The sequence below is a fragment of the Dermacentor albipictus genome, chromosome 1 (genome assembly GCF_038994185.2).
Source record: "Dermacentor albipictus isolate Rhodes 1998 colony chromosome 1, USDA_Dalb.pri_finalv2, whole genome shotgun sequence".
NCBI classification, from domain to species: Eukaryota; Metazoa; Arthropoda; class Arachnida; order Ixodida; family Ixodidae; genus Dermacentor; species Dermacentor albipictus.
The window spans coordinates 161,886,223-161,913,761 of NC_091821.1; the positions used below are offsets into that span (position 1 = coordinate 161,886,223).

Genomic DNA, 27,539 nt, shown 5'->3' on the forward strand with positions numbered 1-27,539 from the left:
CGCGAACTGGTCGGCGAGGAGCTCCGCAAGGGCCTCTTCGCTGATGCCCAGCGTGATGGCAGCGGCGAGGACAGGTTGTAGGATTGTTCTCCTGCCGGTGAGAGATCTGAGCAGTCTCCAAGCCAGGGGTCCCCTAGATCTGTCCTCGATGGCAGAGCAGAGGCTCCTCCAGCTCTGGCTCCTCCTGCGCCGGGCCTGGCGCCTGCAGCGGGCATCCGCGCGTCTGTACTCGGTCCAATGCTCTGCCTTGCCCGTCCGGATTGCTCTGCGCTCCATACGGCGCCTGGAGGCGCGGAGGTTGAGCAGGTGGAGGTCCGGAGCGGGGGTATATGGTTGGGCAGAGCACTGAACGGTGGCAGCCTGAGCACAATCCGCAATGGCGCTGAGGAAGTCACGGCCATCGTCCAAATTGCTGCAGTGCTTCCGGAACAGGGACCAGTCTGTGACGTGGTAAGTTCTTGTCCTAGGCCTTCTCCCAGACACGGGGCTGATCACGATAGGGAAGTGGTCAGACCCCCATGTGTCCGGAGTTGTGGCCCAGGAGTAGGAGCACTGCTCGGTGGTGAGGGAGAGGTCGATGGCCGTGCGAGCTCCGCGGCGGACGTAGGTAGGCTCCCCAGTGTTCAAGATCAGCAGGCCAGCTCGGCTGATGGCGTCTGTGAGGTCCTTGCCTCGGCGGGTGCAGCTGCGGCTACCCCAATCCGTGTGGTGTGCGTTGAAGTCACCGCACAGGACGGCATGGCCACCGAGGCGGACAGCCAGCTGTACGAGGCTGGAAGGATCCCACGGCTTTCCTGGACGAATGTAGACGCTCGCCACAGCGGTGTCTTGGCTGCCAAGGCGTACGGTGACGGCACATGACTCCAGGGGGCCACCCGCGATGTCAGCAACAGGTAGAACAGCGTGCGCCAGGGTGCTGCGGACGTAGATTGCCGTGCGTGGCTTCCCTGTCTTGTGGGCTCCATCTAGGCAGGGTGCTGCAGTGCAACTGCGTGTGGCACAGGTGGTGGCGCCCGAGTAGCCAGTGTAGCCGGGGAGCCGTACGTTCTCGGCTACGGCGTATACCTCCTGCAGTGCGAGGACGTCGAAGTCGCACCGCAGGAGGTACTCACACAGCTCGCCGTGCCGTCGCTGCAGCGAGTTTACATTCCACTGGAGCACCCTCGGGCGGCGGCGACGGGACCTCGATGAGATGCTAGCCATGCTGGTGTTGGGTGGATGGCACGCCTCCCGCCTGGAGGCAGAGGGCTCGGAGTGGGCTGTCAGCAGGCAGCATCTCTCCGATGGCCTTCAGCGTCAGCTGCAGGCTCGCGATCAGCTGGTCGCGGGGGTCTGGACAGGCCTGCGGTGGTGGTGTGGCTGGTGCCTCCGGGGTTGAGGTGGTAGCTACAGGTGGTCCGGCTCGGAGGGTCCGTGGGGCTGCTTTGGGTGGCTGGCCAGGAGGGAGCGTCGCCGACTGGTAAATTCGTGTACGGCCGGTTAGGGCCTGTGCATATGAGACTTGCGTGGAGGTCTTCGCCTGCTGTGTCTCTTCCCGCACAGAGGCCCGGACGGCACGACGAGAGAGGGGAGTAGGGGCGGTCGCCATGATGGTTGCCACCCTACGTTCTTCCTGCCACCTGGGACAGGCAGGAGTATTAGCAGGGTGATCGCCACCACAATTATTGCTGTGGGCGGCATTTGGGCAGTTTTCTCCTCGCTCGTGTGACCTCCCACAGTGCAGGCAGCTGGTAGGTCTGTCGCAGGTTGCAGCCACGTGCCCATAGCGGCCACATTGCTGGCACTGCAGTGGACGCGGTCTTCCAGGCCTCACCCGGAACTGGAGCTTGTATATGGACACATGCTCGGGAGGGACCGGGCTGCTAAAGCGGAGCATCGCCTTGTTGCCGGAGCGGGTCGCAGACAGGACAGGGACACTGGACTCGATCGCACCAGCCAGCTCTGCGTCGGTAGTCTCGTCGTCAATACCGTGTATAAAGCCGGTGCTGTTTCCACGGACAGCTGGTGGCCGAGCAGCAACGGGAATGCCGCGGAGCTCGGTGGTGGCGAGCAGCCTCTCCAAGCAGGCCTGCGAGGTCGCGTCCGCGGCCACAATGTTTCTTTTTGTGTTAACCCGGACCGCGGACACCCCTGGCAGCGCAGAGAGCACAGCGGCAATAGCATGGCGGGATCCTCGCTCGAAGGCCCCTCCCGGGCCAGAAGGGCGGAACAGGGCCGTCCCGACCACCGCTGGGTCAACCGGTATGGTGGCGGCTTGTAGAGCCCTGGCGCGGCGCTGGGCGTTCCTAGAGAGGACCATGGCGAAAGCATCCTCTGCTGGTTCGCCGCTCTCGGGTGCCAGGGAGGGTGCGACTTGAGAACTGTTGGGGGTGTTCTTCAGTGGCGCCTGTTGCTGTGGAGAAGCCGCTGGGCCCGAGGTGGTAGCAGTCGCTGGAGGCTGCAGGCTGCCTGGAGTTGTCCGTCGCTTCCCCTTGCCCTTCTTTTTTGAGGCAAGGCGCTTTGAAGGAGGAGCTGGCGGATCCTTCAGGAAGGCAGCTGCGCTCTGTCCAGTAGCTGGTGGAGCGTGATCATCAGTAGTCGCGCCATCTCACGTCAAGGTCACGCAGCCTTTCGCTCCGACGACCTCGCCTCGCCAGCCGCACCCGACTCCACGTGTGCGGACGTGCTTGCACATCGTTCCGGCGTGTGCTGCATGAGCCGCGTGGCCACCGCCATCGCGTGCTGCCACGCATACTCTGCGCGACCTTCTGCGCCTACCTCGCTGCATCGTGCCTGCCGTAGGATCACTCCCCCTGCCCGGCGTCCACACTTCGAGTGTCGAGACACCGAGACGACACCTGCTCCACGCACGGGTGTGGTGCTTTGTGCACGCGCCACGTGTGTTGTGTTGTGCGCGCGCTGCGCGTGCCGAGCGAGAGTTTGTTTTTCGCGGCGGGGATGCGTTTTCCCATGACGTGCTGATATCGTGCCCTGCGGTTCTGTTGTGTGAGCGTTTTTTTTTTTTAAATCATGAGTTTCCTCCCACCGGAAGGACGCCCGCCGCGCGCGTGTCACCGTCGACATGCCAGCACGTCGCTCGTGACACTCGAGCCGTCTACTCTCCAAGAGCTCCGTGCGAGAGAAGAGCTCCAGAACCGTGCCGCGCACATTGTCGACGAATGGCTGCGCAAGCAAGCTACCACTAGGCAACCAGCGGCTCCTGCTCTGCCTATGGCTGTACTCGACAGCACTGGGGTACCGGAAGCTGTTGTGGAATTACCCCAGGCGAGCCCCATCTCCCTGACGCAGGACTCCACCCTTGCTGAGAGGACTGCCGTCTCCCTCCCCTCTTCAGACGACGAGGAAGAAATGGATTCCTCGAGCTCGCGGAAACGCGCCCGTGAAGCTGAGAGTGAGGAGGACGGCGTGGCCGGCCCTCGCAAGCAGCCATCAAGCGCCCCACCGTGCTCCGAGGCTCACGTATCACCCGACGTACGCTCGGAGCGGACGGATGTCGACGGCGCAATCCTTCGACAACCAGGAGTGACGGCCATCAAATCGTCCCTGCCCCACGCACACGATGGCGGGGGTCTCGAAAAGTCGGCGCCGGCTGTAGCGACCTGCCTGTCCCCGCTCCTTCAGAATGCGAGCGCCGTCTCTCGGAACCCTGAAGAGTCATCGACTGCCTCCTTGGCACTTACTCCAGGGAGAACCGCCGTCGCACGTGCAACAGGCGCACGGTGCGCAGGGAGAGGAGGCCGACAGCGCTCACTGCCGCTCACTGCCGCTCGTGCAACAGGCACGCATGCGCAACAGGCCCGCATGTGCAAAAGGCGTCACCCGTGCACTGTGAGCCGGAGAGGAGGCTCGGCGCTCGCTGGTGCTGCGGCTGACAGGTACACCTTAAGGTGAAACACTGCGACGGGCGCGACGTCAAGCGAACGACAAGAAACAAGCGCAATGTATACTGAGTCAGCGGAAGTCAGCGCAATGGATCACTCGTCGCAGTCACGCAGTCGAAGAGCCAGTGGTATACACAAAAAGAATTTCACGATAACGTGCGAGTACAAATGCAAAAAAGAAAACCTCAGTAATGCAAGTACAGCCAACAAGAACTACGCTGAAAACTTAGCCAAGATCACCGACATACAGCTTGGAGGCAACATTTACAACGTAAACGCCAACTTGCGTCTACCTGAAGATGTTAGCAAAGGTGTTATCCTTTGCATCATGCCTGGGACGTGCAGTGCGGAGCTAATGGATGGAATCCCAGTGCCAGCGCGCTATACAGTCCCCAACGCCCGCATTCTCGGACAGTCCACGGCGGCGGTCATCTATTTTGAGGGCCCACACGTCCCCTACAGCATCATTTATCATAGCGGTGATTACCGATGGAAACCCTACCGCAAGTCAGTTCAGTATTGCCGAACATGTGGCAACCTCAGACAACGTGAAAACGTTTGCCCAAAACCAACCCTAAATTTCTGTTGCAAACGTAGCAAAACAAACCAATCCCCGAACCATGACTGCCAATCCACGTGCCAAATTTGCGTAGAAGGAAACGAAACGGCTGAGAAAGAATGTAAAAAAAAAACTCAAGTAACCCACTACCCTACCAAGTAAGTCAGCAATTGCAATATAGGATCCAAGAACGAGACAGTCGATGGAACTCCAACCGCGACGAGTTCCCTGAACTAGGTGTTGCCAATGGACACGCCATCAACTCAAGTAACACCACCAGTAGCACCACAAGAAGTAGCAGACCCAGGTCAAGATCCAAATCGCGTGAATTACGCCGAAGTGGCCGGCAGCTCCGGCAATGCCAGCGTCCAATAGGCAGAAGCGGTAGCTGTAAGAGTACTCGAGAGCAAACTCCAAAATCAACAAATCCTCATAGACAGACTACTTCAGACAGCAAAGCCTTTTTATCGCCAGCTTATACAGCCCTCCTCGGGACCACTTTCCGGAACTCGACCACTTTATCTGTGAACTCAGGAAACGCATGAAAGGCCATCAAGTTGTCATCATGGGAGATTTCAACGCCCCACATACAGCATGGACTTATCGAAACACCACCAAGAAGGGAGCCCGAGTACACGACACTGATCAACAGCGCAGGCTTACCCTCTGGAACGACCCGCTACAGGCCACGAGAGTCGAAAACAGTGTCTGCAGGGATATAAACGCGGACCTAACCTTCACAGCTAACATCCCCTGGGCCGACTGGAGTCGACTCTCGGAGACGCTCAGAAGCGACCACCACATTTTCCAACTTGACATCCCCCATAACCGAAAACCGACCAAGACTGGAGTCACCCGACTAACAGATTGCAAGTGCTTCAGAGGCAACCTCAGCGGCAACACAACAAATCGACGACATCGAGCATTGGCTCAAGGGCCTTCTCATTACCGCAGAACACCACACCAAGAGCACGCAACTAAGCACCTACACCCCCGCAGTCAACCCGCATGTGCTTCATCTTTGGGAGGCCAAAGAAGCCTCCCGAAGAGGTGGAAGAGAAAAAAACTCAATAGAAAACTTAAGCAACGAATCGCCCTTCTCCCCATACAGGCCCAAGATTACGTGGAGCAACTTCGCAGACAAAATTAGCATAACTTTTGTGATAGCATACAAGAAACACTCAGCGCCAAAAAAACGTGGCAGTTCCTCTTAGTTCCCAAGCTCTCTTAGCTACCAATCGAAGCGAAACGCGACAGAAGCGAGATCTGGGCAGACTAATCCACAACAATGGTGGATCGGAGCACGATTTCCTTCTTGAACTTAGCAGAAACTTAGCACTGACAAGTCCACTAGTCGGCGAGCGGAAAGGCATACGAAGGCACCCCAAACCCAGACCTAGATCGACCTTTCACGCAAACAGAGCTCCAAGCAGCCTTAGCCAAACTCACTAGAAACACCAGCCCCGACAAGGACAGAATCACTAATAAGGTCCTACGCAACCTCCCGCAATCAACGACTGCTGGGAAAAAGGGGACCATCCAGCAGCCTGGAAGCGTTCGGAGGTCACCATGATCTCCAAACCCAACAAACTTCTTTGCGTCGAAAACCTCCTTCCCATCGCCCTCACATCCTGCGTGGGCAAACTCCTCGAGCACATGATGCACGACTGGTTCACACCATACCTCGAGGATAACGCACACATTCCGCATATGTTCGGACTACGACAGCATTAGTTCACGCAGGACGTCCTCCTGCTCCTCAAAGAAAAACTGCTCGATTACCTTGATCACAGGCGCAAATAATCAATCCTGGCATTCGACGTAAAGGGCGCATTCGACAACGTGAGTCACGAAACCATCCTTCGCTACCACGAAGTTACAGGCTTCGGAGCCCGGATGCATGACTACATCAGCAGACACGCCGAACAGCTACAGTAGGCATCTGCAACCTCCGCAGCGATAAATTTCGGCTACCCAACAAAGGAAACCCACAAGGATCAGTTATTTCACACTTCCCTTTCACCATCGCAATGATCAAGCTATCAAAACAACTCAACGCATTCTCAAACCTATGTCCTACTCTTTACTCCGATGACATGACAGTATGGACCAAAACACCTACTACTGGACAAGAAGAATGCAATTTACAAGAAGCCATCGGTACAATCGAAAGATGCCTCCCAGTTTTCGGTTTCCAATGCGCGCCCGAAAAGTATGAGGTTCTTGTCTTGAGAGCATGGACACGCGGAAAACAATACAAGTATATCGAACCCGATCCTAGCGTCTAGCTCAACGGAACCAAGATCCCTACAGTCGACTCTCTTCGCATACTCGGACTTCACATCCACATGGACGGATTTGAGGCGGCCGCTCTTCCGCGTCTCCAGCGCACACTTTCACAAATAACGCACCTCGTCAAATGGATGACAAACCAAAGAAGTGGGCTCAAGGAGCAAGATACACTAAGAATAATTGAAGCCCTCCTAACTAGCCGTATCACATACGGAACTCCGTACTTCTTACTCAAGCCGGCTGAAATCAAGAAACCCAATGTTATAATTCGAAAGGCAGTCAAAGTCGCCTTGACCCTCCCACCCATGGTATCAACGGAGAAACTCCTCAAGCTCGGCGTCCACAATACATGGGAAGAATTCGCCGAGGCTCATAAAATCAGCCTATTAAAACTTCTCAAGTTCACACCCACCGGACGTCCAGTTTTGCGCTATCTCAACTACAGTGAAAGATACATTGCCGACATAGACCAGAAAGCAAGAATCCCACCCGCACTCCGGGACTGTATCAGTGTTGCAAGTATACCGCGCAATATGCATCTAACTTATCTTGAGCGTCGACAAACAAAATCCGCGCACTCAACAAGAAATGCGCGAGAAACTCTGATACGAGGCACACCGATACTAGCCGGTATATGAAACGAAACGCCTTTGCCCTAGCATCATGGGTCACTAAGGCAAAGAACTCGCAGCTGTCACCGAGCAAAAGCCGCCAAGACTGCAGAGGAAACGGCAATACCTCTGGCAGTAACAACTTGCCCTTCAGTTTGGGAATCCTAACAGATTCCCAAGCAGCCGCTCACAACTATCAAAAAGGAGGCATATCAGAAGCCGCACTAAAGATACTTCGAAATTACATCGCACGCGCCCCGCTCCACAACACCGATGTCAACTGGATTTCAGGTCATAAGGGTGTGATAGGAAATGAGGCGGCACATGCCGCTGCCCGCAAGCATACCAGCCGGGCTTTCCTGCCATCACACAACAGGCTGGCCATCAATGTTGATGTCATCGCCGTAAAGTACTCCGAGCTCCTGCGACACCACTGACTCAGCAGACCAACGTACTCTTCACCACACAAGAATCAGAGCAAAGAGGAAAAAGTCATCGTCCACCGATTACAAACGGCCATGTACATGGAATAAGCATGCACAGACTCTATCCTGCGTAGTACTCGTACACGTGTACTCACTGCGACATCCCAGACACCCTGCAATACATGGTCTCCGGGATTGCCCATTGCATGACGTATCCACATATCCCACCTCACAAGATCCACAAGGCGACTCCAAACAAGGACGCCTTATAGAAACTCAAGAAGAGCACCCCGACACACCGCAGACCTATAGCACCACTGGTACGTGCGAGGCCAAGTTTTCCCTTGACGACCTGGAAGACCAACACAGTCTTGTCGCCCGGGCCAAGCTGGCAGCCCAAGCCAGAGGGTTCCTGGAATAAGGAATCTTCCTATCTAGGGTGAACCGGGTCCTGACTCGGATTAGCGATTCAGAAAATAAAAATATATTGTTCTCTCTCTCTCCTCTACACATTCTTTACGGGAGAGCACTTTCTTTTATCTCAAAACTCTTTTTACGCACTCCACATTGTCTTCTTTCAAAGCACTTGGAATAACGTGTTCGTCGAAGAGTCAGAGAATAGCGTCTCTCGCCAAATGCTTGCTCTGGGAAAGGCATAACACAAATTGCTTCTGTGTCGTGGAGACAATAAAGAAAATAAATCGGGCTGCGAGTCTCAGGACGGGGATGCTGTGCATGCGGCAGCGTGGTTGCCTTTATTGTCTGACGAAGCAATATACGGAGAGGGTGTCGCGCGCATACGACGCCCACATTCTCGCATTGCCGGCGTAAGCATCGTGTGCAGCTGCGCGTGTCGCAACAAACACTATGCGATTCCGCAACACCGATGTACTCTACTGTGCTTGATGCGTACGATGTTTGCTTGCACAACGACCACACAATCGGGCACACGCGGCGCACTGGTGGCCCCGAATGTATTCGCAGGAGGGCTGCCTGCGAATATATACTATTTACTTGTATTTCCGATCGGCTGCCAGTGGTATAGCGGCTTCAGTATGTCCACAGAAGTGTGGCCGTGGTCTTTCATCGCCCGATGGCAGTACGCTTTTTGCATGCTTGGGCACGTTGTTGAGCAACCGAAAGCTTCTCAGTAAAGGCGCTGAATTACATGTAGCTTGCGTTCCTATTTGTTTACAAAAATGAATAGGTGAGTGAGCGCTGGGAATTGGGTGGCGCCTGTTTGGCCATGTTATCTTTAAAAGCGCGTACATAAGACTTGCACACATGTAAGTAAAATAAGAAAGAAAGAAGGAAAGATTGGAAGAAAGAAAGAAAAATCATGGATCTTGCTGATGAATTGTACAGGCTGCGCATCACAGGGAGGACACAGTTGGTGCTATGATAGCAGCTTCAATTCTTTAGTCACATTTATGTCCTTTGGCGACGCTGATAAATACAAAAAATACCGAGTTGGAATCAAAATCACGCACTCATACATGCACGCACACAACCAGTACAACGAATAATGCGTGAGGTATTATCAGCGAATTAGAACAGGAGCCGATGGGCTTCACACGTGCATTCATTATGAACCTGCGTCAGAAGGGCGCGCTTGCTATTTCATATTCACACACTTTATCGGATAATTTCATATCTGTCACCTGCGTCACAAGGCCCGTGGTGTGGACGTTCCCGAAGCTGCCGTCTGGTTGCTGCAGCTGGGATAGAGGTCTGAGTGCATCGTGGACAGCTGCCGACCCACCTCCAAGTGCGTTATCGGTCAAACAGGCCATGGCCAACACGTTGATAGCAAGGGAGTCCATGACAGCAGCTGCAATCCACAGTTTACTCAATGCACATACATCGTCCACACACTTGTCTAGCATACGTATATAGAGCACTGGAACAGTGCGCTCAAAAGTGCGCTTGTGCCATCTGTACCGAATATATCGCGGTAGGCTTGAGATGACTGAAATTTTTCGTGTATAACACCACGTAAATATTTTTGACCTCACAGACTCCTTATTAAGAAGTGCTGCATCTTACTAGTATTCTATTAACTTTTATGTTTGAAGAACCTCATTCACATGTCTGTAGTCTATGTAATAATTTGTTTTCCTTGCTCTTGATGCCCCGCGGCATGTTTTTTCTACCTCCTCGCATTCGATTGCCGTTTCTGTCTTTGCTGTATTTTAAAACAAAATATTTAATTTACAGTTTGTCGTCTATGCTTCTTGCTAATGGCCCCTGCGCTATCCTTTGGTTACGGGGCCGCAAAGGTTTTGCATAGTGTGTCAGTATGACTGATGAGTAATAAACAACTCAGAACTCGGAATTTGATGTTAAGCACGTATTACCAGAAAGGTTGGTCGGCGCTACTTGATGACATTTCCAGGTTTTAGCGGGTGATTCATTGCCATTTTCGTTTGCTTTGCAAGAGCACACGGCATGGTTCTTTGCAACAACACGCGAGTGTCAGCAGTAGGGTTATGACTGAATTAAGGGCACGCATTTTCTCAGCGAGGTCTTAGTGATCATTCACGCTTGCTTGCAGAAAATTATTCGAAAAATTGGGCAGCTTCGCTTCAATAACTGCATGTTAGTTAATAAAGACGCAATAACAGAATTCATCCCGATGCCTACATCTCAGTTCTGGCTCTTAAACGGCAGCAACCAAAGTGTCAGCATACACTCTTCCTCCCGTTTTGGACCCGTGGGTATTCAGGTCATTACGTTCGGAATATAATGCCCTGACAATGCAACCAGGGCCCGAATTGAGAAAAAAATTTTATTCTGAAACATTATTCACCATTGGGTCATACATTTTTCTAATTATACGTTCGCTACGACAATTGACCCGCGTGTGTTCTTGCAAATCGATGTAGCATGCGAACTGCTTTCAGAAGACGCGCCCCGAAGAACGCCCTAGAGGCTGAGCCACGTTTGTGGATCATCCAAATATATATAATGTGGGTTATAAAGCGTACAAGTTTCCATGCTGTACATAACGCGTGATTTCCTCAGTTGTGTATTTTTTTTGGTTCCTCATTAGCGTAGCTTACGCTATAATAGAATCACCATTACAGATCTAGTAGCGGCTGTGTCGTCCCGAAAAAATGAACATCACGATGTATTAAAAACATCCCTTTCATATATTTCTTGTTCCGCGAATTTCCAAAGAACTGAGAACCGAATCTGGAAAACTGCTCAACTCTCCCAAAGTAGCACGGTGATCACGGTGCAGTGTCGGCGCTTTTTCAAACCTAAAACTGACACTCTCTTATCTCATCCTTGTGATCTGCCGTCACGAACCACGCAGGAAACAGCAGCTGGGCCCTAAATGTACGCGGGCGTGACTCAAATGGCCAGCCACTCTGTTGGATGCGCGGGAGCACGAGCGTGTCGTCACCTGGGCTTTCGGCTGCCAGCTCTTGGACGTTCGCCATGGCCATGTCGGTGAGCTTGCGGCCGCGGTCCCCGAGCGAGCAGAGGGCCAGCAGCTGGAGGGCCTCTGAGAAGCGGTTGCGCGGAACAGGGTCGGCCGATTTCTTCCGCAGTAGCGCAGCAAGATTGCGGCCTCTCGGGTCCCGGATAGGCTGGCAGGATGCGGATAGCGCCAGAACGTGCAGCGCCAGCTGTCCCTTTTCGGCAGTCCTGTCGGCGGGACGCAAGAATAGTTGTTCAGCGAGGCATCACCATCGGCCCTTAAGGTGACGTTGAGGCGCTGAATGTTGAAACGGTGCTGCCAAGCGATGAATAATCTTAGAGTTTATCACCGAAGCTTTTCTGTCTGTCACCATGAGTGTTCGATTGAATGAAGATTCTCGCTAATGGCGCGGGCTATCACTCGACCGCCCCGCAAGGAAGCGTGAGGACATTTATTTTACAAGGGCACTAAGTGACAAATAGGTGATGAAAAGAATTAGTCCCTGAGCACTGCGGGAAGGCTGCCAGTCACGGACGGGTCTTCGCAGTGCGAATAAGCGCTTCGGACTCAAATTCACGAAAAACTCTTACGCTAGAATCGCTTGTAAGAGCAAATTTTAGCCTATCCTGTTGTTGCACGTGTTATTGGTCAGTTTTAGCTGAGCGTCAGTTACTATCCACGCTGCTTAGATTTCAAGCGCTGAGGCACTTCGTAGAACTACATTGATTTCGATTTCTTGGTAAGCGCGTCTCTCTGAGAAGAGAGCGACGCGCTGTCAGCTTGTCCGAATTTCAACAAAAAAGCCGACTGGAGGCACCCTCACGCTCCGCTCAATCGGGGGCTGAATTCATAAAGCATTTTGTTCGTAAGCGTTCTTTGCAATTGGCCTGTCGCCTTCGGTAAGAATAGGACCAGCATCAGGATTGGCTATAATGTTTTTTTACAAACAATTCAAGTACAGGCCCGGTTTAGCGTTGTGCACACGCTCACTAACGTTACCGCTCAGCGGATGTGTGCATTACGTCTGAGTAGAGCGGACCGTAAACGCGCGTGCGATTTTGTTTGTTTCGAGTGATATGCTGACATTTGAATCCACCGGATATAAGGGCACATGGCACCCAGTATTGATTTCGTTGCTTCGTTTGCCAAGGTTCGAGTGTTTTAGTGCGCTAACGGTGGGAAAATAATTTTCCAGGCAGATGACCATGTCGTTTCATTTTGAAAATAGCGAGAACACTGGAGTGCGTGCCTTGGTGTACGTTCTGCGATTTTTAACCACACAGTGAAGGATGCTGGTACCCATGCCGCAATGATAAGCTGCCATCACGCCCGTGGCTACAAAGAATCGCTTGCCTGTCGTCTGCTAATCTCACTTCCTGACTATAACGAAGAATAACTAAATGTATAAAGGACAGACTGCAAAAATGAGAAATATATAGACAAAAATTTGGCTCAACTGGACCACAGCAACACTTTTAGTAGAAGAAAGTAGAAAAGTTAACATGTGTCATTGTTTCACGCAACTAATACTCTGCAGTTACCGTAATGTGTCCAGCACTTTACAGTATCAGGACTATTTTCTACCTTGGGCCATTTTGCTTGATATTGTCACGTAGTATCGATGGTGAATAGTACAGTGGCAAAACTGTGAATGACAAAGCTAACTTTTTATTGGGCGAGCTTATGCCCACAAAAGCAAGTTACACTCAAAGCACAGCGATAGCGGCGAACATGGTCGGCGATAGTCGAAATCTGATCTGCTGGTCAAGCTTTTATACATGAGTCATCGAAGGTTCCAGAGTAATTGCTGGTACCCGCATGTCTTCCAGAAAGTTCTACACAATTCGCGTCGCACATGCAGTCCGATTACTCAGGCTTCGGGGACAACAGAACCATCGATAACATTCCAGAAACTTCCGATACTTGCGGGCGCGTCCCACGCTTAGCGATAACGTTTGTTAGACAGTTAAAAGCGGTCACGTGAAAAAGATAAACAAATACACATGTCAATATTGTTGTAAAAAAAGAAAACTCAGTGCCCTTCCACTCTGTGAAGAAGGATGACCAGCGCAGTTGTGTATGTGGGCCCCTCAATGGCAGAGCTGCACCTCCGTCGCGGGCCGGCCCGGCATTGTACTTTCTTTGGGATCTGTTCACGTATGGATAGTGTTTAATACCCGCTTCACTTCCGTCGTGGGTTAGCCCGGCATTACACTATCTTTGGGATCGGCCCAGGTACGGGGAGGGCTTAACGCCTGCGTCACCTCCGCCGCGGGTCGGTCCGGCATTGCACTATCTTCGGGATTTTTTTTCGGCTCGCGGACATGATAGGGGGGGAAGTAGCCCTTAACAGCTTCCTGTAATAGCCGAAGCGCGATTTCTATGAGACGCATAGTGCATTCGAAGGGTTGTGTAAGTGCTGTGTATAGTAAAGGCTTTAAATATCTGCTAGTTAAGTATAAATTCCTATTTTTTTGTTTCTGATGTTCAACGTTACAATAGACGAGACGTAGAAAATAAGACACACGAGATCTTGGTTTACACGGTGCTTATACGATGAATATACTTTTGCTTCATGCCCTGTACGTCTGCGCGGCATTTTCCGCGCTGAAAGTAGAGGCGGTCCAAAAAAAAAAAATGCCCGCTGATAGCACAGGCGTCTCGATAGAGTAAGAGATTTTGTGGTAGACCTTATGGGCTCCTGTATCCAAAGGCTGAAGACGTTCGCATGTTGCTGCACTCTGCGGAGCGTGTATGCACCCAACGTGGCCGCGCGTCGCACAGGCGCCGTGACATCTGGAACTCGCTCATGCTGCTTTCTTGTCGACGGCTACATGCTTTGAGCGCACCTAGCTTGCGTTGAGGGAAAGCAAACTTCGCTTGCAGTCTTATACCTGCGTTCTTCGCCTTTCTTTAGTAGGTTGAAAAATAAAAAAAGCACATGGAACATGGGCGATATAATGTAAAGCTATTCCAAACGTTTCTATTTCAATTCTGCAATCAACCCTCCATGATTGGTCAAAACGTTTTTGAACCACCACCTACGGCGCCTGTGAAACTGCGAAAACGCCCCATCTGTGATATGTGCCGCTTATTATGTATCATTCGATCAAACGAAAAAAATTCTAATTCGATGCCTTTTTCGTCACTAGCGAAAAAGGCGTCGTTTGACCAATTGCGATAGGTCAAACCTTTTCAGGCTGCGCCCACTTTATTTTTCTGTCACGCGACGTCACAAGACCCCAAAAACTCACTGCGTCAAAGTGACGTGTACGCGTTAAAGATTAATTAATATGCCGTACAAAACTGAAAGCTTTTCTGAAAAGCCGGAGACTGCCCCGTTCCGAATGAAATAGAAGATGGCTGCTCACCGATCTCTGTGGCACTGGCTACTCGGAGCTGCCCGGGAGCATGGATTTATTTGCCTATAATGAAACATGTTGCGTGGCAGTGTAACGTTATCGAGACTTTTAGGCACGTATACAACATCGTTCTGCCAAATTTACTTTGTTGGGGATCCCTTTAGTGGAATTTTTAATCTTCCGTTGCACGCCGCCGCGATTTTCGACCAGACACCGCAAGCTAAACAATGGTAAGCGCACCAATCGCAGATGCTGGCACCGCCCTCCTCATCCGTTTATCTATTTGCACAGTGCTGACTAGGCCCCATCGAAACTCTCTCCACTTGGGCGCGATCCTCGCCTCTTCTCAGCCAATTAGGTAAGAAAAACTGCTCAATTCAGGCAATGCTATTTGCTTTGAAAGCAAAGGAAAGTGACATTCCATATACGAGAAGCGCGTTTGATTGGCCTTTGCAAACAACGCTGCGGGTTACCGCCTGATGTTTACCTCGGTGGTTACGTAATTGACGTCAGGACATTGGAGTAAGAACAGACTCGAGTAGTTTTACTTTATAGGGCCCCATATAGCGCAATTCGGCCTGTTAAGGTGGATTGCCTGAAGAAGTATACTTGAGCGACAAATCACAGTTTCCAGGTGATTAATTAAAGTGATTCACTGAATAACCTTCTAATTATTTTTTTAAGGTATATGTTCCAATTCCAATATTGAGGCCAAGAAGTAATCACGTCACTGCTCCGTAGCAGACATTAGAAGACGAGCACCACTTTCGAGACATCCGTCTCAAAAATCTGCTAAAGTATGCGTTGGCGTCACAGTTACCTTTATAAAAATGTTTGCAGGAGGTCTGTTTAATAGCTGTATGCAATTGTCATCAAATCTACCAGAAATTGTGGTTGCATTGTGATGTGTACTTGATAACTTTCTGCATCTATTTGGTCACCACGTTTCTGATGCATTCTTGAATACTCCATTTGTGGTGCGTTCTTAATTACAGTGTCTCGGAGAGGCTTAGAACCCAAGAACCACAGCACGAAGTAGTAACTGCATGAGCCGATAGCTGTCACTAAAAAAAAAAAAACTATTTTTTCATGTTACAGCATGAGACAACGGAAGCCACAGCATGGCCGCACATGTCTCTTCAACGTGTACATACTCCTACGCACAAAGTAAACCTAAGGCAGAACAAACATGCATACAGTTCACTTATCTGCAAACGCCACTTGAATTGCCCACACCAACATCTCTGCCAAGGTGCGTTTATAGCCATGGCGTTTGACCACCAGCATGATGCCCGTGTGAACGACTCTTTTCTACCTCAATAAACAATAAATCTCCACAGAATGCTTGTTACAATGCAGTGAGTTAGTAGGTACATCAGCTGCACACATATAGGTTATTATAAAACCACAATATATAAAAACATTTCAATTAGAGACCATTTTTATTGGCACTGTCGCGACCATCACCTAAACCTGTCTCGTCGCTAGGCCTTTTACAGTTCATTTCGAAGCTATATAAAGCTCACGGCGCTTAGCAACGACGCACCGATGATGACCAACCGCAATACTTTGTTACCGTTGTTGCCACTTTACCATCTCCTTGCAATAATTTCACACATAGAAGAAAATACGCTGATATTCGCAGCGCTGTCGACTGCGATGCCTGCATAGTTGAGCCAATTCACCGTGTACCGGTAGCCGTGCAATGCAGCTGAGTTCGACAAGTGTCGGAGCTCTTGTTGGTGCTTAACGCTTGACCGTAGACATCGTTTTCCTTGAAATGTACAATTTACGAATCACTTCATCTAGCGGAATACCCGCCGTGGTTACTCAGTGGCTATGGTGTTGGGCTGCTCAAGTCAAATCCCGGCCACGGCAGCCGCTTTCGCGATAGGGGCGAAATTCGAGAACAGCCGTTTACTTAGATTTAGGTGCACGTTAAAGAACACCCAGGTGGTCCAATTTATTCCGGAGTCCCGCACTACGACGTGCCTCATAATCAGATCGTGTTTTCGGCACGTAAAACCCCATATTTTTTTTTAATATCTAGTGAAAGTTGTCGTGCGAGACTATGTTTGTGCCGCCGGGAGGCCAACGCGGGTTTGTCTTGCTGTGCATTGGGGACCACGAACGCTGGTGCCGAGTTGAACACTTCTCGTGTATCGTAGCTCCCGTTCGGGCGAGAAGTTTGACACTGGCACTCGCTTATCGCTCACTGTATTCGCTCGTGCCCACGTACGTCCGCAGAGCCGCGATTTCTGAAGGACCACCTGTTGCAAGAAGACTAATATACATGCGACGTCGTCATATATACGTATATGCATGTGCGTGCGCTGCCCACGCAGCCGCGTGCGGCAGTGAACCATAGTGAATGGAAAGGTATCAACGAAAAGCACCTAGAAGGACAATTAATTAAGACAATCTTTACAATTCATGCATCTTCAGCGAAACTAAAAAAAAAGCTCGCCGCCCTGCCGTTTCGCACTGATATTAACCGTGATGGCGTGGTTAGAACAAAAATGCGCAATAAATAAATAATTGATGTGCGGCCCGTTCACCACAAAAATCGCGTCAGTTGCACTTGATCCGAAAATCTGAAACTGGGTGTTAGCAAAGCAATTATAAATACACCTTCGCTTATATATATATAGTTATATATATTTAATTATATATATATATATATATATATATATATATATATATATCTATATATATATATATATATATATATATATATATATATATATATAATTAGGAAAGTGCGTGTATGAGTTACAACATATATCTACGATGTGTCTATTAATCAGTAAACGCTATAGAAACCTCTAGAAACCAGGACAGAAATTCCTGTGCGTAGTCTCTACTGAGTGACTGCTGCCACCATGATGTTAAAAATCATTAGCTGTTAAGTTTATGATGAAACTTTTATGCATCATCAGAAACATATACAGATGTAGTCAGAAATTCGAGACCCATTTTTGTGGAGGTAAACTCATCCTGAAACTGTTCGCGCAGGTATTCGGTAAGCTGTAAGGTGGAACGCCTATGAATTGCAGCCTTCAAGGCCGCATATCTCAAAAATCTCGAAAGCCATAGAATGGTGTCAAGTGGCGCAAATAAAGGGTAATGTGCGATCGCGTCCTTCTTTCTGCTGTAGACATCAATATGTTAATAATGATGATGGTGTTAATGGTCGATGATCTTTTTTACCTCGAAAGTAGTGTGAGATTTACGATTATTTATTATTGTTATATGGCACTTAGGAGATGTTGTCACTTTTAATTGGTACCGGCTTCTCTTTTTCCCATAGAGCTATGAAAAGAAAAAAGAATTAAACCCAATGCATTATAATGAAAAGCAGACTGCTAATCGCAATAAGACAAAGTCCAGTCGCATAAGTACACTAATGCCACACTAAAACTGAAAGTCAACTCAGAAACACAGCAACACAAATTGGGGCCACATAACTACACTAAAATCAGGGCACGTGAGAAAGCACAATTTGATTCAAATGAAATCACATGAATCCAGTCATTGAATAACTATTTTCAATAAACACGCATTTCTTCTCCGCTAATCGACTTCAATTCCCATATATCAAAATGTGTCCTAGAGTGAATATTAAGATTTTTAGAAGAGTTATAACAAAGTATGTCCTGAGAGGATGTGGATATTGGTTCCTAGTATCACATTCTAACTGACTGCGTGCTTCAAGAAGTTTTCAACCAGAGTTGCACAAACGGTTTGTTAATTTGTCATGAATAGGTGATATGCGCAAAAACCAAAGCAACAAAATAACAAAAACAATGGGAGAGTGGTAGTTATAATCCTGCAGCTGTATGGGTGAAGCCCCACACATGGGATTTTTAGCTTTCTTTGTCTTCATTGATTGTTGGCTCCTTTAAAATGAAGCAAGAACTATTCTTAATGTGTCTTTTTTGTGTGCTTAACGTTATTTAAAAAAGAAAACGACAGACGCCTCAATTTACCTGAGGGTCACACTTCATCTAGCTTAGTGCATACTGACAAAGATAAACTGAAGCTTGCTTGTCAGTGCAATGTTCTGTGTTTATACATTTTTGAAGCCAACAGCGACCACCAAGATGGAGTAGTCTCTGTGTTGTGTGTGTGTGCGTGTGTGTGTGTGGGTCTGTGTACTTTTTGTCTCATGGCGAGTGCTGTTTGTTTTAAAGTGCATACAGTGCACTGACTAACTAACCACCTTCTAATATTCTGCAATTACCTAAAATCAGTAGTCTTCTGGCTGGTATAATAAAAATTATTTGTAAGTGACTTCACACACCGTACTCAGATACACGCGCACTGCATGGCTTTGTTGACTAATTTTAACAGCAACAAAAAAAGAATTTTAAGAGAGCGTCGCACTGAGCTCTGTACAATCATGCTGCTGCCATATGTTTAATAAAGCGCCATGCACTGTTGTTTTCCGGGTCAGTTTCAGCATGACACCCTGACGGAGGTACCAAGGTCCTGCCCTCAAGCAAGCAACATGACCTTGCTCCAAGAGTTGTATCCATAATCAGGTAGGTGTATGCAAGATTGAGCTTTAACGCGAGCGTCATCAGCAACGTAATGCCGAGGCCACTTTGAGTAATTTTTCGGCATAATTATCACTTCATATGTCAGCTGGTTCTCTGTAGAGTAGTAAGTAGATCGCTGTTTTTATATTGTTTTCATATGGCTTATACAGTCATTAGTCTTTCTTGCTTTACAATAAAGAACTGTAGCGGCGCGACTATCGCCTCCAAAGCCGGCGAAGATGAAGAGGGCTCAACCGTGGCCCACAGTGGCCACCTCTTCGCGCCGCCTCCCACAAATTGGTGACCCGGAAGACCGAGCCCAGCCTTCGCGCAGAACTATTCTATTTTCTCATGAAACCAACTGAACCCTGGCTCTTCTTTGTTGCACCATTTACCACAGGGTTATAGTTGCCACCTGCTCTCTGTCACGCGTGGCTCCATGAAATACCCGATGCATTGGTTTATATATAAAAAAACAAGCGTTAAAAATAAATTAGAAAAAGAAATTTTTTAGGTGAGAACAGTTTTGGTATTTCACCAGTCAGCGGTGACAGACGTAATCGATATCTGACTTTCAAAAACAGATTACTTATACATAAAAAAAGCATTCGATTGTATTTGCATTTTGAAAATAGAAACAACTTTTCAACGTGCACTTTAAAACATCTGGACACTGTGACATGACACGCCCTTCACACCTAGCATGAAGCCTAATACACGCTGCACACCCAGCTTGACGCTATCGTGTGTCTCAACATTGTGCATAAATGCACGTGGTCCCTGATTAAAAAAGATTTCATTGACAAGGTCGGGAGAGTTTAGTAAACTGGCTATCAGGGCTTATTAAATAGAAAAGCGTACGCATTTATTTACTTCGCTTCCCTTGCTTTGAAAGGGCATGTACTTTTTCTTCTCCTTCTTTTTTTACATATACTTGCAATCCATCGCAAGTGGAAGCTTATTGGAAATTGACCTTTAAGCTGTTGTAACAACTGGAGGAAAACTGGTGTTGCTTGTTTTTTGAACCTACTGCACACAAGCGGTTCTATTAGTATTCCTGTTTTCAATTAGAAATTCCTTCTCCCAGCCAATCAGAGAAAAAGCGCTGAACACATTGGGCAGCAGCGCAATAAAACTGAGTAAAGTAAAAAGAACAAAGATGCACACGAGCGCTACGTTCTTTAAGTTGACTGGTTTGTTAAGTTCAGCGGTTGAAAACTAATCTTCGCCACACGCGAATTGTATTTTTGCGCTACAGTTCAACATTTTCAGCTTTTACCATAAAGACCCAATTTTGGTTTTGAAACAAACTGCATATTTGCATGGTATTTGTTATTTTGCAATGTTTCTGTGATGCGCGATGAAAAATTCAAACAGGACAGAAGTTGACAGGGAGATGGAGGCCAGAAGTAATAAACAGTAGTCGAGCAAGGAATGTCGGGTGCAGATGTTTCGACAAGGGAAGTTCTCTTCGTCCTCACGAAGAGAAATGCCCTTGCCAAAACGTTGGCTTCAGCGACATTCCTTGTTTGCGCACTATTCATGGCGACAGAACATTGTCGTTACACATCAAGTACCGTGAAACAGAAAGAAAAGTGAAATACCAGAAAAAGTAAAATAGAAAAAAGAACTTATCCTGTAATACAAAAGAGACAACTGCTTTCGAATAAAGAAAAGAAAGATTAAGTTGAAGTAAAAATTAAAAAACTTCCTAAAAAAACAAATTAAATATAAAAAACGAAGCTTTACAAAGGTTTTCTGGCGAGGCAGCTGCCAGAACATTTCTGCTTCTTTTAAGGAAATATATTTTATAGTATGGTTCTGCTTACGTTTAAAAGCGTGTTCGCCATTGTCAGTAGAATGCATACACTGTCATTTTGATGCTGCTAGCTTAGTCTACCTAATGTAGCGAACGCTGTATGGATGGGGCTCTGCGCAAATGTGATGGACAATACACGTGCAGTAGCTGCTCACTTCGCTGGTAATCAGTGCCAACGCGGCTGAGGGCTCGCGTTTCTAACGAAACGTGCAGTGACTGTTTATGTTCAGTGCGTTATGTTGAAGGTTAGAGTAGAACTTGAGCACTTGAGTAAAGCACACAAATATTGGCCTTTAGAAACTCCTAAATCAACAAAGATCACGCGTCAGAAAGGTGAACAGTTTGCAGTCAGTAGTTATTATTACAAGTGCAGAAACTCTCGCAAGTTGGCCGCTTTGTTAGAATTACGGCAAAGTCTGTGGTTGCAACGCTGGGTACCTGGATTGGATACCAGATTACTACTGGTTGCCTTGTTCTTTTGTTTCTATTTTTGGCTACAACGCTAAGCCTGATGTGGGAGAAGTGTTTTCGCCACTTAATTCTGGAAAGGCAAGACGACAGGAAGCAGGCTGTCATCACTGCTGCCAGACTGCCACACGCATCGAACCATCGGGCCACGCGTTTGAGCAAGTTTCGTGCCCCGTTATTGTCGGAATAAACGTGTTTGTACATACGTATGACCCGACAGTGCATTAGGCCTGGCTGTCGAGCGCCCCTGAGGACGCGTTGCTTGCTATCAGTTGACATTGTCAGATCTAAGGACGAGTATGTTTTCACCGCGTCAGAGACACTTCCGAAAAAAAGAAAATATAGAGATAAAGAAAAAAAACAAGATAACTGAGGAAATAATTAAAATCCGAAGAGAAATCAAACCCTGGACCGCAGCGTGACAGGCACAGAGGTTACCGCAATGGCCACCGATAAAGCTGGCGCACACATTTTTTCTAGTTGTCATATTAACCACTACCTAAAAGCTGCTGAGGTCATTGCCGCATTATTTTTGTTGATTTCGGCGTTTCGAAGGTCCATTCTTGTGCGCTATATGTACATTATGCTGTATACCTCTGGTCGTATGACGCATTTAACGCATGGAGTCGCTTGTAAACGCCTCCTTCGTTAGAATAACGAGCCCTGATTGTCAACAAAATGTGCTACGGCATGTACTCTTCCATTCTACCAGTTCCAAGTTGGCACTTACGATGACGGGAAGGTGTGCGTGTATCATAAGCAGCTTTGTACGTACTCGAACTCCTGCATTCTGAGAGTAGTGCGAATCTTTGCGGAATGCGGTTGTGCAAGAGCTTTCTCCTTACACCTGTATGGATCCGCCAGTCCACCGTACCTTTAAGGCGACAAACTGGATTGTTCGCACGTACGTGCGACATAGCTTTAGGCACTTCGTTTTCTGAATACGGTGCATCAATCCCAAGTAGCGGACAAGCCAGTTTCAACGTTACTGTAGATCAAGATTCTGCGGTGTGGGAAATATATGCGTTTCTGAGTGAGTTCCCGTAAAAAAACAGAGAAGGAACCTGCAGGTCAAACGTGATATACTTTGACAAAGGCTGGTTCACCAGCCGAAACATCAGTAAAATATTTTGTCCAAATCTAACGTACGTCGTACACTCTTTTCCTTCATTTTACTACCGGGGCCGGCGTGATTTCCTCAGCCACAACTATATATATATATATATATATATATATATACATATATATATATATATATATATATATATATATATATACATATATATATATATATATATGTATATATATATATATGTATGTATGTATGTATGTATGTATGTATGTATGTATGTATATACACACAGTTGTGGCTGTGCAGAAAACACTCCATTTCGCCTTCCATCGTTGTTACATGAAAACACGTGGCATTATTTTCCACCACGGCGGGACTAGTGCTTCGCACAAAAAAAGAAACCAAAGATGGGCTGTTGTGGCTGCTAGTATACAATAACGACAACAGCAACATGGCAACAGCTGCTCTCCTACACGGTCGAAGAAAAAGAAAATGAGCGCCGAGATGCCTAGTTGCACGAGCAAACCGGCTTCGCGAATAGCTAGGCGAAGAGAGAGCCAGAGTTATCGAGGCGTCGTTGCTTATTGGCTGCCCCCTGACAAATTGCGTCCATTATTCACTCTGCCAAGTGCGCCTTTTGGCGGCCGGCGCAAGCAGGCGTTGCGCAGCCCATAGCGTACGTGGGCAGCTGGACGAGCAGCTGGTGCTGCAGCTCGCGCACGTGCAGCAGGGCCTCCACCGAGCAGCGGTCGAAGAAAGCCGGATCGACCAGCGCCAACGCCAGCGTCCGCTGATGCGCCTCGCCGGAGCCCGCCGGGACCTTGTACTGCTGGCACGGGTGCGTCTTGAGCCAGGATCGCGCACGTCCTAGGGCCTCCTCCTCGGTGGCCAGCAGCCCCTGCGAGTCCGGCGGCCCGTCTGAAGAGCCGCGAAAGGGACGCACCCGCGTCACTTCTCCGGAGAGCACTGCGACACGCGGCGAAGACTGCGCATTCCGAGCACGCGGTGCCGCGCGGCGACCGGAGCGTGAAAGGTGAATGCGAAACTATAACGTCCGGAACACATCTGCGCACCACGGTCGCCGATACAATGAGCTCCTGCTAGAATTAAACTGCTTCGCACGAAATGGCTAGCCATTCGTGAGTGTTCATTTGAATAACTAATAAGAAACTTTCCACGTATTTTTCCACGCACAAAGAGCGTGCTCGTTTCCCCATACACTGTTTCCCCATACACTTTGATCTCACAGGAATAAACAAGAACTTGTACATTTTCCCTCCCCGCTTCATCTCTAAACGATGTGATCACGAGCTGAAAGTCCTTGAAATGCGCTGTCGTACTGATGTCTACCGTAATTCATTTTTTCCGCATGTTTCCGCACACTGGAATAGGCTTCCCAGGAGCATTGGTGAATGTAAAACGTGTTCAGAGTTTCTGTCTTTATTGTCACGCAGTCTGTCGTAGTATATTATCCCGTTTTCTTTATATCATTTGGCTGGCATTGCACTTCATGCGATAGTGTACCCTTTCCATTTCTGTCTTGCAAATTTGCACCGCATTTCACAAGACCGTTTTGCCGTCAAGATGACTCATCTATGTTACGTATTTTGTTACTTTACCACCTGTGCTCTGCTGTATCAAGTTTTTGTCACATGTTCACTTTTCTTCAATTTGTCCCCCCCTGCAATAATGCATGCCCTTGTGGCGCTGCAGGTACTTGTATAAATAAATAAAATAAATAAATAAAAAAGCCTCATTTTAACCGTCACGCTTTCATACTTTTTGCCAAGCCAGCGGCGTCATTTCGGCAAGACGTTTCCATCTCCTCCGTGAACAAGAAGGGAAGGACAGACGCACAATTACCACATAAAAAAAAGAAAATTGCTTGGATAATAACGCAGTCCGAATAGCTTCCGTGTGCAGTACGTCGGGGTGATAAACCTTACAAAATGACGGCCTGCCGTCATTTTTACCGTCAGATGCTTGGAAAGAGAGCTACCAAGATACTTGTCGTCATTTACTGTAATAGTTTTACAGTGTTCCTTTGATTCTCGTGTCTCTTAAAGTTGGAGGGAATGCAAAATGCGTTTTTTTTTTGGCAGGCGTTTGTTGCAGTGGCACACCAATAGAATGGACTTGTTTCAGTGTCTTTGCACCTTTACAGAAAAAGGCTTAAACAAAAATTAAACAAAATTAGATGGTTTGTATAAACCTACCTCGTTACTGAGAATGTCCACACAGCATGCTGTGCTCTTTCTCTACAAGGCTTCCGTTCATACAGCATGCACATGTAGTGGTCATTGTGTTCCCAAAGCCCAGTATTAGTCTCGCATGTTGTGCGCGCTGCTGAATGACTTGTCTACTGACAGCCTTCCACACGGGATGTCTGGCTTGTAAGCACGTGCACCTAATTATATACTTCATTTACCTTTCGTTCGCAACTTCCCGCTTGACCACTGCGGGACTTAGATGAGCTGGCTGGCCCTTGGGAATGCGAGGTATGGCGGCAAACAGCGCGACGTCCGAGGTGAGGCTGCGCGCGGCGCATGGTTATGTCTTAAGCCAGAATTCGATAGTTCTCTCCGCATGCGATTCACCTTACACATCCATCCCGCTTTTACGACTTACATTTACACCTAGATCGTAACATCCCGACTGACGCAATATCTTTAGATTTCGATAAAGCGTTTGATAAGGTCCCCCATAGTCGTCTCTTAATAAAGTTATCCCGTCTTAACATTAATCCGTGTGTTCTAGGCTCGATTCGAGGGTTTTTTTAATTAACCGTCAGCAGTTCGTATACGCTAACTCACTCTTCATCCTTGACACCCGTGCTTTCAGGCGTACCTCAAGGTACCGTACTTGGTCCCCTCCTTTTCTTAATATACATCAATGACCTGCCTTGTAATATTTCTTCTCATATCCAACTCTTCGCAGATGATTGTGTGGTTTACCGAGCAGTTACTAATCCCACTGACCATTTGGCGTTACAAAATGACCTATTACGCATACAAAACTGGTGTAACACTTGGCTCATGTCATTAAATGTAGCTAAAACCGTGTTAAATGTTGATTCATCGCCGTCGTTATTACGATATGCCTAATTATAGCATGAATAACATGCAGATTGCAACAACTGATTCATTCAAATATCTTGGTGTGCATATCTCGCATGACTTAACTTGGACCTGTCATGTTAACCACATAATAAGTTCTGCTAATCGCACTCTAGGTTATCTACGCCGTAACATTTTCCTCGCTCCTGCCCCTATTAAACAACTTGCGTTTCAAACCTTGGTGCGGCCCAAGCTGCAGTATGCCGATGCTATTTTTGATCCCCACCACAATAACCTTATTAAACCCTCAAGTCGGTTTAGAACCAGGCGACACGATTTATTCTGTCAATTTACTCGTGCAATTCGAGCGTCTCAGCCCTAAGAACCCAAATAAGCTTACCCTCTCCCGCCCTACGCCGTAGAATAGCAGGTCTTAACCTTTTTCATAAATTTTTGCAATCTACCCGCCATGGTTGCTCAGTGGCTATGGTGTTAGGCTGCTGAGCACGAGGTCGCGGGATCGAATCCCGGGCAAGGCGGCGGCATTTCGATGGGGGTGAAATGCGAAAACACCCGTGTACTTAGATTTAGGTGCACGTTAAAGAACCCCAGATGGTCAAAATTTTCGGAGTCCCCCACTACGGCGTGCCTCATAATCAGATAGTGGTTTTGGCACGTAAAACCCCATAATTTTTAAAATTTTTCCAATCTTTGCATTTTGACAACCCGTACATAAAAAGAGCACATCGCATTGCCAGCACCAGTCACTCTAACACAGTATATCCCCCACAAGCCCATACCATGAGTTTTCAGCAATGATTTTTTCTGCATACAACACGAGACTGGAATGGCCTACCCACCGAAGTTGCCATACATCGACCCACTTGCATTCAACCGACTCATCGAAAATATCCCTTTGTAATTTATAGCATCTTCCTTTGTCACTAACCCCCACTCCCTCAGGTAATGTCTCAACAAGAGACCTTTGAGGAAATACATAAATAAATTAAGACGTTAAACTCCTACAAGGGCAATTTACATTCACGGGACATTGATCACAGCCCAGCCGCAGCAACAGTTCGCGACTGCGAAATCAAACCACATTGACCACTCTCATCTGCAAATCGGGCAGGTTCATCGAAGTGGTCATTCCCTCTGATATTGCAGTGTCCCGGAAGCCACTGCAAAATTGTGTCACGTCGCTCACTGGCCCTTCCGGAATGGGGCGAGAAGTGAGTGACAGCCCGTCAATCGCCACATCGCGCATGTAAAGGGAGAGAAACAGGCAGTGCAGAATAGGCGAACACCCGCACAAGGGCGTCGCGTCGCTCCTCAACGCCAGATGAGGAAAAGCAGGATCTGCAGTTATAGTGAAAGTTATAGTCAACAAAATCATGGAATGTGGGTCGCTAAATAGAACATTCGTATGAATCACACTGAAACACGCTCGTAAGGATCGCTTGGTGATGGTTTTCTGTAATGATAACTTTTTCTAATTACAATTATTGCGTAATAATATTTAATGCAATATTTATTTAAATCTTATTGTGAACCACGATCTGGTATGCAAAAGGGCAAATGAATTTCACGAGGAAAACAATTTATTGAAGAGGAACGCAACAAGGAGGCCTTATCAACACTTAATCCGCGAGAAAGACCAGTGGCTCTTCGCTATATAACTTGTGGTAATTGTCAAGACGCAACCGTTTTGGCGGTGCTCGAGACCATCCAGCGATAGCGCTCACCCTTCACCTTCAGGCTGCATATCTGCAAAGTGCTTATTTCGCAAGATAAGGGTGCTGAGGAGAAAGCGCTTCCGTTCAGTTTCACAAGGTGCCAGTGGATCTCGGTGATCGCCTAGGACGCTGTAATCTCTAGTAGTTGACGGTAGATTACGATAAGCAATCGGTTGACAGCAGATGAGAAAGAGAAAGGTAGACACACAAGAAAACCACGGAGGTTAACCAGGAAAAAATTTAACCGACCATTACGATGCTCCCTAGTTAGAATCTTGAGCGCAGCTGTT

General features: G+C 48.1%; 1 protein-coding gene across 3 annotated transcripts in view; it reads right to left on the reverse strand.

Moving 5' to 3' along the window:
• LOC135911344 (uncharacterized protein CG3556) overlaps positions 1–27,539 on the reverse strand; it is a 110,381-nt gene that overhangs the window by 62,327 nt on the left and 20,515 nt on the right. For 2 of the 3 annotated variants that reach the window (XM_065443583.1, XM_065443578.2), the window contains exons 2-4: positions 23,138–23,375; positions 11,178–11,422; positions 9,430–9,599 (exon numbers count right to left, since the gene is read on the reverse strand). In XM_065443583.1, coding sequence (XP_065299655.1) covers positions 9,430–9,599; positions 11,178–11,422; positions 23,138–23,375 — 653 coding nt within the window. The remainder of the gene's footprint in view (positions 1–9,429; positions 9,600–11,177; positions 11,423–23,137; positions 23,376–27,539) is intronic. The other variant, XM_065443591.2, reaches the window with a different exon arrangement.